At 43.3% G+C, this 19,923-nt stretch overlaps 1 protein-coding gene across 1 annotated transcript in view; it reads left to right on the top strand.

Moving 5' to 3' along the window:
• Hs3st2 (heparan sulfate-glucosamine 3-sulfotransferase 2) overlaps nt 1–13,283 on the top strand; it is a 93,532-nt gene extending 80,249 nt beyond the window's left edge. The window contains exon 2 of the mRNA XM_004855935.3: nt 11,960–13,283. Within this exon, the coding sequence (XP_004855992.1) occupies nt 11,960–12,578 (619 nt within the window). The 3' untranslated portion in view covers nt 12,579–13,283. The remainder of the gene's footprint in view (nt 1–11,959) is intronic.
• The last annotated feature ends 6,640 nt before the right edge of the window (nt 13,284–19,923 follow it).

Below are 19,923 nucleotides of genomic sequence, written 5' to 3'. Positions count from 1 at the left end.
CCAGGACTAGCTGCCAGAACCTTCCTCTGCCCAAGGCCTGGGCATGAAGGAGAGGCTTTATGAACCAGCACTGAGAGCTTCTGAGGACTCACGAGCCATGCTAGGCTTTGGGAAGGTGCACCCCCAAAAGTCCAAATGCTCTCGGTTTGGTCTTCAGCCCACGCTACCATCAGAAGGTGGTGGAGCCTTTCAGAGGCGTGGCCTACAGGGAGGTCTTCTGGTCAGTGGCAGTGGGGGTGCCTTGGAAGGGGGTGTTGGGGCCTCAGCTCTTTCCTCTTCCTCCCTCTTATGCTTTCCGGCCATGCAGTGACAAGCTTTGCTTCACCACACACACTCTGCCATAATGCGCTGCTTTACTACAGGCCCAAAGGCAACAGGGCCGGTTAGTCATGGACTGGAACCTCCGAAACAGTGAGCCAAAGCAAGCCTTTCCTCTTCACAGATTCATTACCTCAGGCCTTCGTCATACTAATGGAGAGCTGAGTAACACAGGTCTCTTCTCAGTCAGCACCTGCCTCTGATCCTAGATCTTCAACCCATTAACTGAGGACCTATGGTATGCCAGGTAAGGTGCTGAGAAGGAGAAAATGAACAAGAAACATGTCCAAGGTGCTAATGATCTGTTGATATAAAAGGAGGCATGATTAATAATTACCACAAGGTGGGACAAAGGTGCTTGTAGGTATACAAAGTACCATGAGATTGCAAGGCAGGGTTTATAGAGGTTGTAACTTTTGATTTGAACTTGGAAAGATGAAAAGGCATCCACCATAGCAAGAGAGACAAGAAAGATGCTGCAGAATCTTAAAAACAAAGAAACAAAAATTCAGCAAGTGCAAAATAAACATGAAAGCACAAGATGCATCTGGGGAGTAGGTTTGTGTTCTGAAGGATGCCAGCATCAGGTAACCAGGAAGTAGCAAGAGATTAATTCTAGAAATGTAAGCAGGGTACTCACATTGCAAGGAATATGGGCTTTCTTCAAAAGAAGTGTTGATGGTTGGCATGACTGGATTTGCTTTAAAAAGTTTTCCCTGGTGATCATAGAACACAGAATGGATTGAAAAGGAAAAGTCAGGAGAAACCTGGAGATCAGAGGAAAATCTATTGTCTGAGGAAGAGATGACAAAGGCAATGGGGCTGAGTGAGCGGCCAGGAGAGGAAAATGGAGACTTGGGAAGACTGGGGAGAGAAAACTTAGAAGCTTGAAAGACAGACGTGAGGAAGAGCCAAGGCTTGGAATATTATTTGCAAAAGTAGGCAAAAGACCAAAGTAAGTTTGGGGACACAAATAGTGAGTTCAATTGTTGAGGTGAGGTGTCTGGTCCATAGCTACAGTTCGACATTCCAGTTGAGAGCAAAGGAAAGTTGTACATTGCAGTCCGCCACAGAATTGTGAGTAAGCATCTCGCAGGTGAAGTTAAAGTCTGGAAAAGGAACAAATCATCCAGGAAGATCTATAAAATGAGAGAAGTAGGAAGTGAACCGTCGCAAAGATTGAGAATCATTTGGAAAGAGGAATTTGAAAAGCATGACTGGGTTAGACAGGTTGTTTGGGTTCATTTAAATCTCAAAAATATTGAGAGAGACCCTATTTATGCCATGGCTTGTGGTACACTCTGGAGACAGAGCCACAAATCAGATACATCTTACCTAGGCTTCATGGAGTTTATAATTAAGAGAAGTAGAAGCAGCTTCCATGGAAAAGGAGAAGCCAGATTGTGAAAGATAAAGGTGCAAGCAACAGAAACCAGCTCTAACCTGAATTCACAATAATTTATAGGAAGGACGTGTAGTAACACAGAATCCCAAGGAAAGTAGAAGAATCACGTCTCAGAAGGATAAGAACAAGGAGAAACCAGGTGCCGAAGTCCATACCTATAATCCCAGCGCTCTGGGAGATCCTGCCTCGAGGAAAGAGGTGGAGGTCTGGGGATGGAGCTCAGTGTGAAGGTCCTGGGTTCAATCCTCAGCACCACAGAAAAGTACCAAGAGAGCCACAGGGATTTGATAGTAAACAGTGATGGGGAATCTCTTTCAGGGCATTATGTCTGGTTGGAAGAGCTCCATTTTCAGTCCTTATGAAATATTTTTAGTCCTTGTAACAAAATTGGCATTTATTGGCTCTGATTTCCATCATCTACCCACTCCTCAGCCCACCAAAATTTTCTCCAAAGTAGGAGTGGTGGCTCCTCAAAGAAATGTCTGGGGGCTGTCACCAGATGTAAATTGTTGCTGAGCAAGTTAAAACAACAGATGAGAGGTAAGTCCAAACAGGGAGTGTTGGTAATTTGTGCAGAGCTACTAGAAAAAGAAAGGAGGCAGAGGCTTAAGAGGGCTTACAGGATGAGAGAAAAGTTCAGCTGTTTTCTAGCAGCTGGAAGCAAGTAAGCAGAATTTAATCTGTGACATAATGAGAAAAGATGTACCTCAAGGCACGGTCTAATACCGCACCTCCCGTGCACACGGAGCAAGGAGTATATGTCCACTCACCTTGCACGTTGTCACCAACAACACCCAGTATGCCATTCCAAGGGCCTAAGGAGAAATAAATATCGAAGTGTGTTCTCTGTTGAAATAGAGAAGATTTGGTGTGCACAGGAGCCCATTTGGTTTGTGACATGACTACTATGATTTTATTTACAGTCTGCTTCTTACATTTTAGTATTTGTCTTTTGGTTTTGCCAGTTAAGAATTAGAATGGTGGAGCTTTACATTAGTGCCCAGCTGGGGGAATGATGTACTACTCTGGATATCACTGGAATTTATCAGAATTTTCCAAAATGGTAACAAAGAGAGACATTAATTGATGCTCCTGGCAAAAGTTTCCATAGTCAAATACACATGGGAAATGCTGCACCCACAATTCTTGTCTTGGATATTCTTTAGTGTATTGAAGGATATTGCAAAGAAATCTGTTTGCTGGCCTATCAAGTCAAAAACTTCTTTGTGTTGGGAATGACTGTTATGTCAATAAGCCCTATAGAGTTTGGAAAGCCCTTAAATAGAGTTCAAATGCACTGTCATGTGCGTATACCTCTGTCCACTCTCATCATAAACACCTGATTACACTGTACATCAAGATCATCATGTAAAATAGCAGATTTTCTCAGAAAATCCAGCCAAGAATTCAATTCAAGTGCGTGTGTGATTGTTCATAATGATACCCTATATTAAAGATTGGTCTACACAACACTATGAAAACTTTCAGCTCACAAGTGGGCACGGATGCAAAGTATCAGCCGTATCACCCTAGTTACACAGTGCATTTGTGGACTCACGGAGCTAGTGGGTGGATTTGCAGAAAAAGCTACAAAGGAGGGGTCTGAGCACGGATGGACAAGTGTGCCCCTGCAGTCCTTGGTCTCCGAAGCTAGCAGGAGGGGCTCAGAGTGGGTACAGAAAGGTTGAGTTCCAAATGCCGAAGAGGGAAGTGGAAGGGGCTCGGATGTGATAGCTTATACCTTTCCATTGGAGTTGGAGACAAGATGTGTGGTAGGGGTGGGTGACAGGAACAGGGTGGGAGCTTCTGGTGAGAAACTGGAAGAATTACTGTGAAGAATAAGGCCATGGAGACCATGTAAAGACCAAAAAAAAAAAAAGTTATTTTTCAGTACTGAGGATTCAACTAAAGCTAGAATCGATAAATACATAAAGGATCCACTTGTAAGGGGCAGAAGTTTTGTTCACTGCTGGTTGGTAGCCCACGGATAGAATTGGCAAGAATGAAAGGTGAGAATAGTGCATTATTAGACTGGGGGAGCAAGGAGTACAAGGAAATGAATGATGATTATGATGCTATTGAAATAATTGCTAGTTGGGTCCAGGGTAGGTATGGAAAAAAGTGAAATTACAGAGGTGTATTTGACAATAGTATAATGCGTTTGAGACTTGGTAAAAGTAGAAAGAAAGCTGGATCCGTAGTTTCCTATGGCTGCCATAACAGATTCCCATAAACTGGGTAACGGAAAACAACATGTTTCAGAAGTTCAGACTTCTGAACTAATCTTCTCAGCAGGGTTGAATTTTCTGGGTGCTCTAAGGAGGAGCTGCTCCAGCCCTGTCCCCTAGGCTCTAGTGCAATCTTTGTTTGGGGTTCTTGGCTTGTAGATTATTACTCCACACTCTGTTTTTAGGTCATCTTCCTCCCTGTGTGTCTCTTCTCTTATAAGAACACTCATCATTGGATTTGAGTCCCACCCTAACCCAGGGTGATCTTATCTACAAGTTCTTAATTCATCTGCAGGGACTTTTCAAATCAGGTTACACTGACAGGTTTTATGTGGACATATCTTTTGGAGGGTTACTATTCTACCCACTACAGAGTCTTAGAGCGAAACTTTAGACTTAATCATTTCAAAGTCATGAAATTTCAATGATGAAACCCAAGGAGTGGCCATGGGTCAGAATTGCTAAAGGGAAGAGAAAAGGAGGCATTTGTGGTAGAGAAGGTCAAAGAAGTAGGAGGCCAGGTTATTAATGGAGATGGTGTCTATCACAGGGACAGGGAAGCAAAAGACTAGAAGTCTACATTCCCAAGGAGTGGAAGGATAGATGCTTTGCATGTTGGTAAATCACAGAATTAGAGATGGGAAAAAAAGGATTGAAGAAGGTGTTTCTTAGCTCTGCCTTAGAATCATCAGAAGAGCATTTAAAAAGTACACACCCCCAATAGTTTGAAAGCACCCAGACACCTTTATTAAAAAAAAAAAAAAAAGAAGTTAAAAAAATTCCAAAACTCCTTGCATAGTTCTAATGTGCAGCCAGGATCAAGAAATACTGGTTTAAGAGCAAAGCATGACCTTGGGAAAAGAGAGGTGACTGGGAAGCAGGGTCCTCCCCTCCTTCACCTGGGAAGGAGAGTTCACCACCTCCTGCCTTCTTCACCCCCAAACAAACAAGAGAGAGAAGAGTTTCTAACCTGACTCTGACTGAGGGCCCTGCAAGCCAGGAGTTCTGTGCTTCTTACAACCTACACAAAAGATGTTTTTCTGATGTTTTTTCAACAGCAGAAGACATAAGAAATCATTTCTATAACAGTTGTTATTTCTGCAAAACAAGCCTTTTTCTACCCCCTCCAAAATGATTTTCTTAACATATTTGGAGCAACATCTTTTGCCAGAACAATATTCAATGGCTTACTTTGGATTTTTTGAATATGCAATAAACACATTAAAAATTTCAAGCAGCGTAAAAGATGATACAGTGATACGTAATTCTCATTTATCCTTGATCTCCTGCTCTACACCCACCTCACTGCCTCCCGAGGCAACTAGTTTTCCCAGTTTCTTATGTATCCTTCCTGAGATAAGCATGCTAGACCTTGCCTTTCTTTATTAAAAACTACACAGTTGTTCCTTAGTATCCATCCAGGAATGGCTCTCGGGTGCCCCACCCAGCCCGAGATACTGAAATCCATTGATGCTCAAGTCCTTAGATAAAATGTACCAGTGTTGCCTCGGTTCACGAACTCAACCACGATTCTGGTGGCAAACCATGTTGGATAAGAACCGAATCAAATTCAATGGATAGGTTCAGTATTGACCTTACGGGAAAATCTGATTCGGTTCTCATCCAGTTCAGCTTGCGACAAGAATCATGGAGAGAATTGAGTTCGTGAACCGAGGTGCCACTGTAGAGTATTTGCTAAAACCTGTACCCATCCTCCAGAATACTTCAGTCATCTCTCTATTACTCATAATTTCTGATACAGTGTAAATGCTGTGTAGATAGATGTTCTATTGTATTTTTTTATTTTTTATTTATTAAATTCTTTCATTGGTACCTTGTAGGTATACAACACAATTACATTTCTCATTGGGAATTGTACCTTTACATAATGCATCTTGGTTCTTATTTTTTCCCCATTCCTAGCCCTCCCTTCACCCCCTCCACCCTTCCCTATTTACAAAGACTTTATTTCCATTTTTTCCACTGCTCATCATTTTTCCTTTCCCTTCTTTCCTTTCCCCTGACCCTCCCACTACCCTACCCCTTTGGACCTTTTCTTGCTATTTTGCATTATCGATTATTCATTCTAATCATTGGTACATTTTAGGTATACAATATAATGACATTCATCATTGGAAATGTGCACCTTTACATAGTCTCTCTCGGTTCTTATTTTTCACCCTTGCCCACCCCTCCCTTCAACCCCTCCAGTCCTCCCTATTTACAAAGATTTTGTTCCTATTTTTCCATTTTCTCATATTAATCCCATTCCCTTCTATCCTTTCCCCTAGCCCTCCCACTTCCTTCCCCTTTGCCCCTTTTCTTCCTATTTCACATGACCTATTATACATTTAGTCCATATTTACACTTTCAGTTTCTCACACCAGAGAAACTATTCGGTTTTTATACATGTGTGTCCTATTTATTTCACTTAAGAGTATCACCTCAATGTGCATCCACTTAGCAATAAATGTCTCTAATTTCTCATTTTTTATGGCTGAGTAGTACTCCATTTTATTAAAAAACCACATTTTCTTGATCCAGTCTCCAGTTGATGGACACTTGGGCTGTTTCCAAGTTTTAGCTATTACAAACTGTGCTGCTATGAATATTGGGTGCACATATATCACTGTGGTATGATTCTTTTAATTCTTTGGGGAAGATACCCAGCAGAGAAATAGCTGGGTCAAATGGGACTTCCAGTCCTAGTTCTTTGAGGTATCTCCATACTGATTTCCACAGTGGTTGCACCAGTCTACCCTCCCACCAGCAGTGGAGCAGGGTTCCTCTTTCCCCACAGCCCCGCCAGCATTTGTTCTTGGTTGATTTCATGACAGCAGCCATTCTTTCTGGAGTGAAGTGAAATCTCAGCGTTGTTTTCATTTGCATCTCTCGAATGACCAGTGATGTTGAACATTTTTTCATGTATTCATTTGCTATTTCTACTTCTTTGTCTGAGAAATGTCTATTCATTTCAGATGCCCATTTTCGGATTGGGTCTTTAAATTTGGGAGGTCTGATCTTTTTAAGTTCTTTATAGATTCGAGATAGTAGACCTTTGTCTGAGAAAGACCAGGTGAAGATTTTTTCCCACCTTGTGGGTTGTCTCTTCACACTGCTGGTGGTTTCTCTTGGTGTGCAGAAGCCTTTTCATAAGAAGAGATCCCACTTGTTGATTGTTTGTGCTAGTTCATGGGCAACTGAGGTTTTGTTCATAAAATCTTTTCCTACACCGATGTCTTCAAGGGTTCTACCTAACCTCTGTTCCAGCTGGTTCAGAGTTTCTATTTTAATATTTAGATCTTTAATCCATTTTGATTTTAGTTTAGTGCATAGTGAGAGATATAGGTCTAGTTTTAATCTTTGGCAAGTTGAAGCCCACTTTTTCCAGCACCATTTATTAAAGAGGCTATCTTTCCTCCAGTGAGGCTGTTTGGCTCCTTTATCAAAGATGAGATGGCTGAGTGTGTCTGGCATTGTTTCTGCATCTTCTAATCTGTTCCACTGGTCCTCAGATCTGTTTCTTAGCCAGTACCATGCTGTTTTTATCACAGTAGCTTTGTAGTATAGTTGCAGGTTGGGGATTGTGATACCCCCTCCCATGTCTCTGTTACCTAGAATTGCTTTTGCTATTCTGGGTCTCTTCTGGTTCCAAATGAATTTTTGGATTGTTTTCTCAAGGTCCATGAAGTATGCTGCTGGGATCTCAATTGGAATTGCATTAAATCTATGTAGCAGTTTTGGAAGTATGGCCATTTTCACTGTATTAATCCTTCCTACCCAGGAGCAGGGGATGTCTGTCCATTTTCTGATATCATCTTCAATCTCTCTTTTCAGAGTGCTATAGTTTTCAGAGAAGAGGTCTTTGATTTCTTTCATTAGGTTGATTCCTATGTATTTCCGTTTTTTGGATGCTATTGTGAAAGGAATTATTTGCCCTATTTCTCTCTCAGTGAATCTGTCATTTGTGTAGAGGAAAGCTATTTATTTTTGTGTGTTGGCCTTGTAACCAGCTACTTGACTGAATTTGGTTATTAAGTCTAGAAGAGTTCTTGGGGTCTTCTATATAGAGTATCATGTCATCTGCAAATAATGACAATTTGACTTCTTCATTTCCTATCTTTATTCCTTTTATTTCTTTCTCTTGTCTAATTGCTGTGGCTAATGTTTCCAGAACTATATTGAACAAGAGTGGTGATAGTGGACATCCTTGTCTTGTTCCTGATTTTAGTGTGAAAGATTTCAGTTTTTGACCATTTAGTATGATATTGGCTGTTGGTTTTTCATAGATGGCTTCTATCAGTTTGAGGTAGAGACCATCTATTCCAATTTTTTTTGTAGAGTTTTTATCATAAATGCATGTTGGATTTTGTCAAATGCTTTTTCTGCATCTATGGAGATAATCTTATGGTTTTTGTCCTTGGCTCTATTGATATAGTGTATTACATTGATTGATTTGTGTATATTGAACCATCCCTGCATCCCTGGGATGAATCCCACTTGATCAGGGTGTATGATCTTCTTGATGATCTTCTGCATTCTGTTTGCCATTATCTTATTAAGGATTTTTGCATCTATGTTCATTAGGGAGATTGGCCTATAGTTCTCCTTTTCAGTTGGGTCTTTCTCTGCTTTGGGGATCAAGGTGATGCTTGCTTCCAGGAATGAATTTGGGAGTATTGCTTCCCTTTCAATTTCATTGAAGAGTTTAAACAGTAGTGGCAGCAGTTCCTCTCTAAATGTCTTGTAGCATTCAACAATGAAGCCATCAGGGCCCCAGGGCTTTCTTAGTTGATAAGTTTTTAATTACATTTTCAATTTCATTGGTTGATATTGGGCTGTTCAGAATTTTTAGGTCTTCTTCATTCAACTTTGATAATTCGTATGTATCTAGGAATCTGTCTATTTCTTCTGTGTTGTCCATCTTATTGGCGTATAGGTTCTGGAAGTAGGTATTGATGATCCTCTGGATTTCTGCTGGGTCTGTTGTAATTTCACCCTTTTCATTCCTAATTGCATGGATTTGGGCCTTTTCTTTCCTTTTTCTGACAAGGTTGGCTAAGGGTTTGTCAATTTTGTTGATTCTTTCGAAGAACCAACTCTTGGCTTCATTGATTTTTTTGTATCGTTCTCTTAGTCTCTATTGCATTGATTTCTCCTCTGATCTTTATAATTTCCTCCCTTGTATGAGCTCTGGGGTTGTCCTGTTCTTCTTTTTCTAGAAGCTTGAGGTTCAGCATCAGGTTGTTTAATTGGGCTCATTCTGTTTTCCTAATATGCGTATGCACTGCTATGAATTTCCCTCGTAAGACTGCTTTCATTGTGTCCCATTGATTACAATATGTTGTATTGTCATTGTCATTTAATTGAAGAACTGTCTGATTTCTTCTTTAATTTCCTCTGTGACCCATTGGTTATTCAGAAGTGTGTTGTTCAATTTCCATGTGTTTGTGAAATTTTTTGAGTTTCTTTTGCTATGGATCTCCAATTTCATCGCACTATGGTCTGATAATATACAGGGGATAACTTCAATCCCTTTGCACTTACTTAAACATGTTCTATGTGTGAGTATGTGGTCTATTTTGGAGAATGACCCATGTGCAGCTGAAAAGAATGTGTATTCTGATTTTGTGGGGCGGAAGACTCTGTAAACATCTGTTAAATTCATTTGTTCAAGAGTTCGATTGAGTTCTAGTATTTCATTACTTATTTTTTGTCTTGTTGATCTATCTATTTGTGACAGTGGGGTGTTGAGGTCCCCCGCTACAATGGTATTAGGACATATATGACTTTTCATGTCCGTTAATATTTGTTTTATATAGTTGGACACACTAGTGTTTGGTGCATAGATATTTATGATTGTCATCTCTTCCTCTTGGATTCTTCCCTTTACAAGGATGTAGTGTCCTTCTTCATCTCTCTTAGTCAGTGTTGGTTTGAAACCTACTTGATCTGCCAAGAGGATAGCTACTCCTGCTTTTTTTCGGGTTCCTGTCGCATAGAGTATTGTTTTCCACCCTTTAACTTTCAGTCTATGAGTTTCCTTTTGAATGAAGTGTGTTTCTTATATGCAGCATATTGTTGGATTTTGCTTCTTGACCCATTCTGTCAGTCTATTTCTTTTGATTGGTGAATTGAGACCATTAACGTTGATGGTTATAACTGAAACGTATTGACTTGTCATTGCCATGACTTTTTCTTTTTGTTGGGTTCTCCCCCTTTACATTTAATTTCCTGTCATGCCAGATGGGTTCATTCTGCTTTGCTTCCTGGGGTTGTGATCCTCGATGTCTGTTTCTAGGACAGTGTGTAAAATTCTTTGGAGTGCTGTTTTAGTATTCACGAAGTTCCTAAGGTGCTCTTTGTCATGAAAGTATCTTATTTCTCCATCCATTTTGAAAGATAGTTTTGCAGGGTACATCAATCTGGGTTGGAGGTTGTTTTCTTTTAGGGCTTGGAATATGTCACTCCAAGCTCTTCTTGCCTTGAGGGTTTGTGTTGAGAAGTCTGCTGTGATTCTGATGGGCTTTCCTTTGTATGTGATTTGTTTCTTTTCTCTAAATGCTTGTAGAACTTTGTTCCTCTGTTGAGTTTCTGGAATCTTAACAATTATATGCCTATGTGTAGATTTTTTTTGATCAAGGCTATTTGGAGTCCTATATGCCTCACTTATCTGTATGTCAAGCTCTTTTCCCCTGCTTGGGAAGTTTTCTGCCATTATTTCTGTGAAGAGATCTTTTATGTCATCTGCACTCTCTCCTGTTTCTTCATTGAGCCCAATCAGTCTTATGTTATTCTTCTTTGCATCATCTAGCAGCTGGTGGATTGATTTCTCATGTTCCCATATAATTCTGAAGCAATTTTTCTTTTCCTGGTCACTAATTGCAATCTTATCTTCTATATCTGAAATTCTGTCCTCACATTGGCTCATTCTGCTGTGTAGACTTTCAGTGGAGTTTTTCATGTCCTGGAAATCTATTTGCATCTGTTTTATGGATTCCATTTGTTTCCTATGTTAGGATTCCATCATGTTCCTGAGCTCCTCTCTAGATTTATTAATCATGTCTTGCACGAGGGGCACATTTTCTCCTGTTATCTGAGAAATTATTTCTGATTTCATTTTTTCCAGATCCCCTTTTGTTGCCAGTTCAGTGGGTCCAGGTGGTTGAGTATCATAGTGTTCCATCTCATTTCCCTTTGGGGTTGCTGTAGGTGATCTGGGAGTCTGGTTTTGAGACTTATTTACGTGTTTTCTCATTTTGACTGGGAGGGGGCGCTGTTGGTGCCTCCACGGATTACCTCCTCTGAGCTGGGAGAGGTGGGACAGGGGCCGGGAGCAGCAGTAGGGATGGTGGCCCAAAAGCCCTTTCCTGTGGGCTGGGAGCAGCGGGAGGGATAGTGGCCGGGAAGCCATCCTCTGGTCCAGGAGCAGTGGGACGGCGGCCCTGAAGCCCCTACATCTGGGCCGGGAGCAGCGGGACCCAGTACCGTGGTCTGGAGGTCTGGTGTCCTCTGCGTCTTTGTAGTGTGGAACCAGGTGGCTGTACAGAATAGGGGAGGGTGGGGGGGTCCAGTGGATTGTTGCTGGGGCACGGGCTGATTTGGCATCTTCTGCACAACTCGGGACCTCGGTAGGTTGTGGGCAGACCTCCGTATTTTTGAGTAATGACAAGGGAAAAGTTCCGTAAATTGGATCTGCAGCTGGTGAGTCAGCAGAACCCTTGAGTATGGAGGGTTCCATATCAATGCATAGAGATCTACCTGAGCCCTTTAATTGGCTAATCCACAATTTGTTTAACCTGTGCTGATGGATGTTTGAGTATTTTCAGTCTGAAAGCAAATCTGTCAAAGATACAGAAATCGACAGTAGCAAAAGTGGGTTGTCCACCAGCCGAGAGGAGAGGACCCTGCAGTCGGGGAGGTGGACCAGGTGGTGCAGAGCCTAGGCCTGGGCCACCCATCGCCCGCCCTTGAGCCCCGGCTAATTATGTGCTGTTTCTGCCCCCAGGAGCCTGATGCCCAGGACTCTGGAGACGCAGATCACGCTGGAGAAGACACCCAGTTATTTTGTCACCCAGGAGGCCCCTCGACGGATCTTCAACATGTCCCGGGACACCAAGCTGATCGTGGTGGTGCGGAACCCGGTGACGCGTGCCATCTCCGACTACACGCAGACGCTGTCCAAGAAGCCCGACATCCCGACCTTCGAGGGCCTCTCCTTCCGCAACCGCAGCCTGGGCCTGGTGGACGCGTCCTGGAACGCCATCCGCATCGGCATGTACGCGCTGCACCTGGAGAGCTGGCTGCGCTACTTCCCACTGGCCCAGATCCACTTCGTCAGCGGTGAGCGGCTCATCACTGACCCGGCCGGCGAGATGGGGCGCGTGCAGGACTTCCTGGGCATCAAGAGGTTCATCACGGACAAGCACTTCTACTTCAACAAGACCAAAGGGTTCCCTTGCTTGAAAAAAACACAGTCGAGCCTGCTGCCTCGATGCCTGGGCAAATCCAAAGGAAGAACTCATGTACAGATCGACCCCGAGGTGATAGATCAGCTCCGGGAGTTTTATAGACCTTATAATATTAAATTTTATGAAACCGTTGGGCAGGACTTTCGGTGGGAATAAGCCGCCCCCGGGCTCTTCCCTCCTGTCCTGCGTGAGGTTTGCTGTGTGGCCTCCAGTCTTCCTCTCTCAACAGACTTGGCCCCCAGTCCCCTCCCCTCTTGGGCTCCACCCTTTTGGAACCAGGAAGTTCCGAAGGCCAAGGCCCAGAGACCAGGGGTTCCCTGGCACTGGTTCCCGCCGACTTGTCCAGGCAAATTTGATCTGCCTCTGGCACATCCATTCGATTCCAGAATTGTCTCCCTTCCACCTGTGCGAGGCCTCGAGGGAATTGCCGTGAGGAGAGTGGATCTTCCAGTGATCAGAGAAATACGTGGTGATAGTCCTGTTGCTGTAAACACAACCCCCTGTTCCTGTCACCGCCCACCCAGGAATGGGTTTGTTAGTTCCAAGTGGCATGTACTTTCCCTCTGAGCTTAATTCCCCGGAGCAGCCCTGGGTGGTGGGGTGGGAGAGCGTCCTCAGTCCTTCTCAGATCTTTGCGGAGATCGCAAAGGCAGAAGTACCCCTTTGATGATGGTAGAAGGCAGTGATTTCAAACCTGTGGTTGGAGGACAGCCTTTGAAATCCACTCTGTGACTCTCCTTGCTCCCTGTGAACAAAAGCACATAACTCTGCTGTTACGGGTACTTTCCTCATGCGAGCTTTCGTGTGTAGCATGCGACAGAATCATGCTTGTCCATGTGAAATAAATATGGCTCTCTTGTGTCCTTGACTAAACTGAACTTTTTCTCTGTAAGCCAGGCCTACTGCATGCTCCGTTCATTCACCTCCTCCCACTGCAAGGTGCAGTGGGTGCTGGGGATGGTCTGGAAGGGTAGTGAGGATTGCACAGATGGAACTACAGCAGGGAGAGGCCAGAGTATGGGGGCGGAGGAAGAGGTTCTTGCTGCAGAGGTTGGCACAGAAAGATCACACAGGGACCTGTATGGGACGTTCTCTTTCCGACACGTATGTCTGACTGCTGAGATCTTTGCTTAGGCACTTTAGACTGCAAATGCCAATGACCTAAGGGTTGAGGGGACAATCATATACCTTTTGCTTGGCCAGCACGGTGTTTTGAGAATAACTACAAACAGTTAAAACTGGAAAAACTAGAGGCATTTATATAAACATATAAATCCGCCCCTTTGGTACTGGGTATTGAGGCCAAGGCCTTGAGCACACTAGGCAAGTGCTTTCCCATGAGCTACACACCAGCCCTTTTGAAATTATATTTTGAGGCAGGGTCTTGCTAAGTTGCCCAGCCTAGGCTCCGGCTGCAGTCTCCCCAGTAGCTGGGTTATAGCCATGTGCCCCCATGCCTGGCCTTAGCTGCTGTGGTGGCTGCTGCTGCTGCTGCTTTTTTTTGGTATTGAGGATGAACCTTGGGTCTGTCACTGAGGTACTTCTTCAGCTTTTTAACTTTTTGTTTTGAGACAAGTTCTCACTAAATTGTTGAGTTGCCCAGGATGGGCTCAAACTTGTGAACCTCCCAAGTGGCTGAGATTACAGGCGTGCACCACTATGCCTGGCCTCAGCTTCTTATGTTTTTAAGTGGAATTTTGGCTACACCAAGCCTGCGCTCCAGCATGACAGCTAGTTGCCACCTTTTCGGTGGGGCCTTCGCTCCTCAGCTTCCTCTCCCAACTTACACCATCCGCCAGGCCCCTGTAGGCCTTTGGGTCCCCAGCCACACCTTGAATGTGTTGGAGAACCTCAAGAGAGTGTCCCAACCCTCCAACGTGGCACCCAGTCTGACCCTGACTTGGGGTTCCTGGCTCATCTGCTTCTCCCCCATCCTCTGCTCTACCCTCACGGAATTCTGTTCCTTTTCTTATCTCCATCCGTGGCCCAGTCCCTTTCCTTTGCCCTCCTGCTCCCTCGTCTCCTCCTGATAGAAAACCATGAAGGCTTCACTCCAGAGCCACTTGCTTGGTATTTATGAAACTTTCCCTAGCTAAGCCGACATATCAGCTCACTTCTCCTTTCAGTTATCCGTAACTTGATGTCAGCATGTGTTACACTAGGCTATGCTCATACGTGTCCACCACAGGCAGTGAACTCCTGGAGGACCAGGCCTGTCTTGCTAACCTAGGGTGAACGTATGCAGCGATGAATGCATGGTGGAGGCCTGGGGGTAAGGGCAAGAACCTCCCAGTAACTGCATTTCTGGGATTTGCTTCCCAGAGAGCTCTAGAGCACAGGTGGCCAGGAAGGACTGCTGAACCCCGAGAGCCCCTCAGCTTTTGTCTGCTCTGTCAGGCGTGGAAGACCTTCCTTGAAAAGCAAGATCTGACTTACAAGGGAGAAGACACAAAAGTTTAAAGCATTAGCTCTGTGTCTTGGCTCTTCTTTCTGACCGGCAGCCACACTGGAAGCATCTTCCAGCCAGAGCACCAAATGACTGGCCCCGTGGTACTGAGCAGTCAGGTCTGTGAGTTTGCCGCTCTGTGCTTCCCATGTCAGTAATCAGGAGGGAAGGGGAGTCACTATGCTTGGAAGCTGGGCCCCTGAACGCCTGGTGGCCAGAAGAAGGATGAGTCTTGTGGGAACATTAATAAATTGCCTTTCTGTTTTCCCCATCCAAAAGCATTTGGTGTCCTGGGGTCCTGAGCCATGTGGTTGCCAAAGCTATATCTATATCAGAATCACCTTGGAATATAAAGGAAGTACCCTGTAGAAAGCTAGTGAAATGTGCATGTTTATCCTGACTGGGAAGATGTCAGTCAGAATTGAAAATTCTGGATTTTGTGTGCAGAAAATGCAGCTTCATTCCTTTGCAGTAAAATATTTTCAGACTGCCCAGACTAAGTAGCCTCCCGGTTTTAATGAATAGGTATGAGTTTCTTATAATTAGCATATCAATCATGGTATGCAAAGAGAAGATGCTAAAGTACCTTAAAAATCCTACTTTAAATGAGTGAAATCTGTAGTCCATGAATCTGCTCAGCAACCTCTGATTTTTAATCCTGTGCAAATGTACCCTATCACTCAGGCTGCCCCAGGGCAAACTGGCATAAGTTCCAAATTAGTATGGCTTACACAGATGAAGTTTGACTATTCAATCTGAGACTAAAAAGGCTCCTCAGGGTGTACCTGTGTGTGTGCGTGTACATATTTGGCTAAGTTGCTGAAACAGAAACCCAAAAGAGCAGTGCCTTAACAGACTGAAGTGTGTTCCTCTGTGATGGTGAACCTATGGCACATGTGCTGCAGCGGGCTGTTCATATCATTAAACTCTCTAGAAGGTTCACCATCTCTGGCTCTGAGAGTGTGGGGGTCCACAATACCGGAGACTCAGAATCCTTGCATCCAAGTGCCTGTGATTCAGGATGGCTCACCCTATGACTGTAGTCCACGCAACAGAAAGAGAGTGAGAAATGAATAGAGACCACCACCCAAGAGAGAACAAACAAGCTTGCTACAGCCAGGAGCCTTGCACTTGACAGAGCCTCGAAGGCTGCCAGAGGCCCAAGGCTCTCTGCCTGTGGAAGCTGGAGCCAGGCTCATTAGAAGTGGGGCATCTTCTGTGATTGGTTTGGAGATACATTTGACTTTCTCTAGTTGGCCAAATGAAGGGAAGAGAGCAGTCATTATCCAAGTCCTGATCATTCTGGGCCAGTTACTACAAAGGATGCAGGCCCAAGTTTCACTGTCATATCATCTAGCCTTTCTCCCATTGGTACATTCAGTCTCTCAGAAGCAAAAAGGGCCACAGGAAGAACACACCTCTTCCTTTTGAGGTTGCACCATCATTTCTATCCACAGATTTCCCATATTGTGAATGGTTCCCCTACAGTGGTGCAAAGGGGTGCTATTACTCTCACTACATCCTCAGGTAGACGCAGTTCCTTGGTCATGCACTTACAAGCTGGGAAATGTAATCTTTCATTTGGGGGGTACCACACTCAGCTAGAAACAGAATATCCTCCTAGCTTACCAACATTTTCCAACCCATTTTCAAAGTGTCTCCACCCCTCTCTCATTTGAGACAACCAGGTGGTCTCCCCATCCTTTTAATTTGACTTCTCAAGACAAGTGCTCCAGCTCCAACGTTTCTCTGCCTCAGTCTCCACCTAGTAAGCTGGCTCCCTACAGGCGTGGCAGGAGAAAGGGAGACATCTGATTTGTAGTATCTGCCAATTTCCCTGGTGTAAATACACCCATTGTGGCCAGTTTCAGGCTACCAGGGTGGCATTGCTGAATGCAAAGTTATGAAGTTATGTACACAATCAACTCTAGGAGACGAATCTAGCCAGGCCTAGCACACCACTACAGAATCTCACCTGGCCAGGAAACCCTGACAGAATAAATCAGAGGCTTCAGAGTTTTGTTACATGCTTGTGTGGACACACAAGTGCCTAGGCTAAGCCCTGGGCACTGGACCCAAAACATTTTCAACACTAACTCACACTATTTCGTCAGATGACACAATGGAATCACCTCGGAAAGACTTTAACTCACCTAACGTCAGTTCTATTCTGTCAGAGATAGAAAAGGAGAGATGATTAAAATAGTATGAATTTAATCCACCATTTTACAGATAAAATGAGTATGTGTTATACAATGAGCACAAGAAAGAAGCCTTGGGTCTTTTCTCCTCCCACTCCATGCATGCCCTTCACTGTACGGGCCTTTGCCTCCCTAATTATGATTCTCATGTTGATCATTAGTCATTTTATATACTTCATATACTCCATGGTCCCTAAATGCAAGTCACCTAGTTCCTCAGAGCCCCACTGGATAAACAGAAATCTGTTGCAATGATGAACCATTACAATTGTGGTTTGAATTGATGTTGAAACTTAATTTCCAATGAGACAGTATTGAGAGGTAAAGCCTTTAAGAAATGATGAGGTCATGAGAGCTCCTCACTCATGGATTGGATTAATAGCATTATAAAAGGGCTCAAAGGAGTGAGCTCATCCACATTTTATCATCTGTCCCCTCCACCATCTGGGGACACAGCAGCAAGCCGCCATCTTGGAAGCAGAGACTAGATCTTCACAATAAACCGAGTCTGCTGACAGCTTTATCTTGCACTTCCAGCCTCCAGAAGAGTGGGAAATAAATTCCTATTGTTTATTGCTTATACCTTGTCTATGGTCTTTTCTTGTAGCATCACAAATAGACTTAAGATGGACAATGAAACTGGAAGTGTTGGATTAAGGACATTTCTCAAGGCAATTTTGTCTATGTCCCTTTGTCTTCTGACCTGTTGACTTTAGAACTTCATCTCTGAGTACGATACAACTCCATTTTATTTGAGCCCCACTATTGGGCACTTTATCCCCAAGGTACACACAGACATAGGTAATAATCACCAGATTGCAGGAGAAGGAACTAGATCATGAAGGAAAGATGCAAGAGAAAAGCAGGAGATGATGAAAGCAACTTCTAAAACATCTTATTTCATACATCTTCCTTCTGCTTGCTCCTGGGAGCACAGAGCTTGTGCCCCTTCCCCACTCAACGGTGTTTGATGAAAACGCAGATGGCAGGCATGTGTGTGACTGACATGTTATTCCCATGTACCCTGAAGGACTGAAGATGAACCTGCATGATGACACGTTTCTGTTTGATGCGCACCTGACAGGCACATGATTGACTCCACGTGGCTAACTGAATTGTGGCTGGCTAACATGTGTCAGGACATGACCCACCTCGGTCTGGAGAATGTATGAGGACCACCAGCCCGACTGACATATGCTCTCCCTTGAATCAGTGTAGCTGGCCTCTTGCCACACCTGTAGATGGGCTTGCCATACTGCCTTTAAGCTTCTAGAAATGGGCTGTTTCTCTCTAGGCCTAGAGGAAGAATATATCTACGCATCTGTAGCTAGACTATGCCTGTAACTCACTTGGGATTCAGCACTTTCTTTGTGCTGAGCATTTCATTGTGGCAGACACCAGCCTGGGCCCTGCAGCTCACCAAACCCAGATAAGCCCGGTCCTAATGGAGTTCAGTTCTAGACTCCTCACAGTGGCTTTAAAGGGATCTTATGCCACTTTCAGAACCTGAGCTCACAGTGCAGAGGCTATAGCTGTTCAGAGCACTTGGACAGAGGCATAGCAATGGGATTCTGAGGAATTCAGAAAGGCAAAGATAAAATAGCAGAGGTAAGGAATTCAAGCACAAAGATATTTTAGATAGGGCTTCACTTTTCCTCCTGTCTTTGAATAATAATAATAATAATAATAATAATAATAATGTGATCTGTACGCAGGTTTAGGGGAATACAGTCCTTTCACATACAATATATCATTTTCTCTTTATAATAACTGAGATTTTTATTCCTATTTTGTGGAGGAAGAAATTGAAGCTCAGAGATTTTTTTTTTTTAAAGTAGCTTGTCTGAGATTAGAGTCTGGACTCAAATCTATAACTTCTAACTGTAAATTCATTGTCTTTATAAAGAGATTTATGCTATAACCCTAAAATTTAAGTTGTCTTCTAAGAACTGGCCATCAACTAAGTGTGCTACACCTGGGAATAGACAGCAAACATACATTGTCTTTTTCCTACTGCTCATTAAGTCTTCCCAGATATTGGTATCTGAGAGGCTGAGATAATAACAAGAGATTAGCACAAATCCTAGAACTGTATCTTATTTTTGAGACGAAGGGCAAGCACTGAATAACACAGTGTGGGGATCTCACTAAACCGGTTCTTCAGAACTAAACTGACCTTTGGGGAATGGAGCTGCTGCTCCAGAGGTCAAGACAAAATTCCAGGTTAAAAAGTTAAGTAAGAAGGTAGAGTCAACCCAAGAAATGCTATAATGAGAACTGTTCAGTGGTGATTGCACTCAAATGTATCCTGAGTTTCCTAATTGTCAAAGCAAAGAGAAAAATAGATGGGAAATGTGCTTCATGTGATCTAATGATGTGAGGTTAATGGAGAGAGAATCAATATCCTGAGGGAGAGTTTTATATAAGAGATATTAGTCAACATAATGTATCTTTGATAATTACTTTTACAGGAAATCCTAAGATAATCCACATATTAGTGTTTTCTATATAAAATAATGAAGACCTGCATTAGCAGGGACAAACATTAATGGTCTATTGAGATGATTCTGTAGGAAATCAAGATGATATGGTGCAAGAATTACAAATTAGGGGCTGTCCAGACTGATAGAGGGATAAAGGCTGTAGAATCCAGAAAGTAATGATTATCTTATCCTTCCTAGGACCTCAGCCATCTGACTTTGGCATTTGCATAGGCAAAAAATTTGCCACTAATCTCATTGGTAAGCATATGAAAGACAATTATTCTATGACTTTCTGTAAAATATTTTAAGAGATGCCTCTAATAAAGAAATTTGGCATATAGTCAACAAAAATTATGCTTTGTAATAAAAAA

This window comes from Heterocephalus glaber, unplaced genomic scaffold (genome assembly GCF_053883595.1).
Source record: "Heterocephalus glaber isolate CG9 unplaced genomic scaffold, H.glaber_assembly_v1.0 deba00000943, whole genome shotgun sequence".
Classification (NCBI taxonomy): domain Eukaryota; kingdom Metazoa; phylum Chordata; class Mammalia; order Rodentia; family Bathyergidae; genus Heterocephalus; species Heterocephalus glaber.
This window is presented reverse-complemented; position numbering and strand designations above follow the sequence as displayed.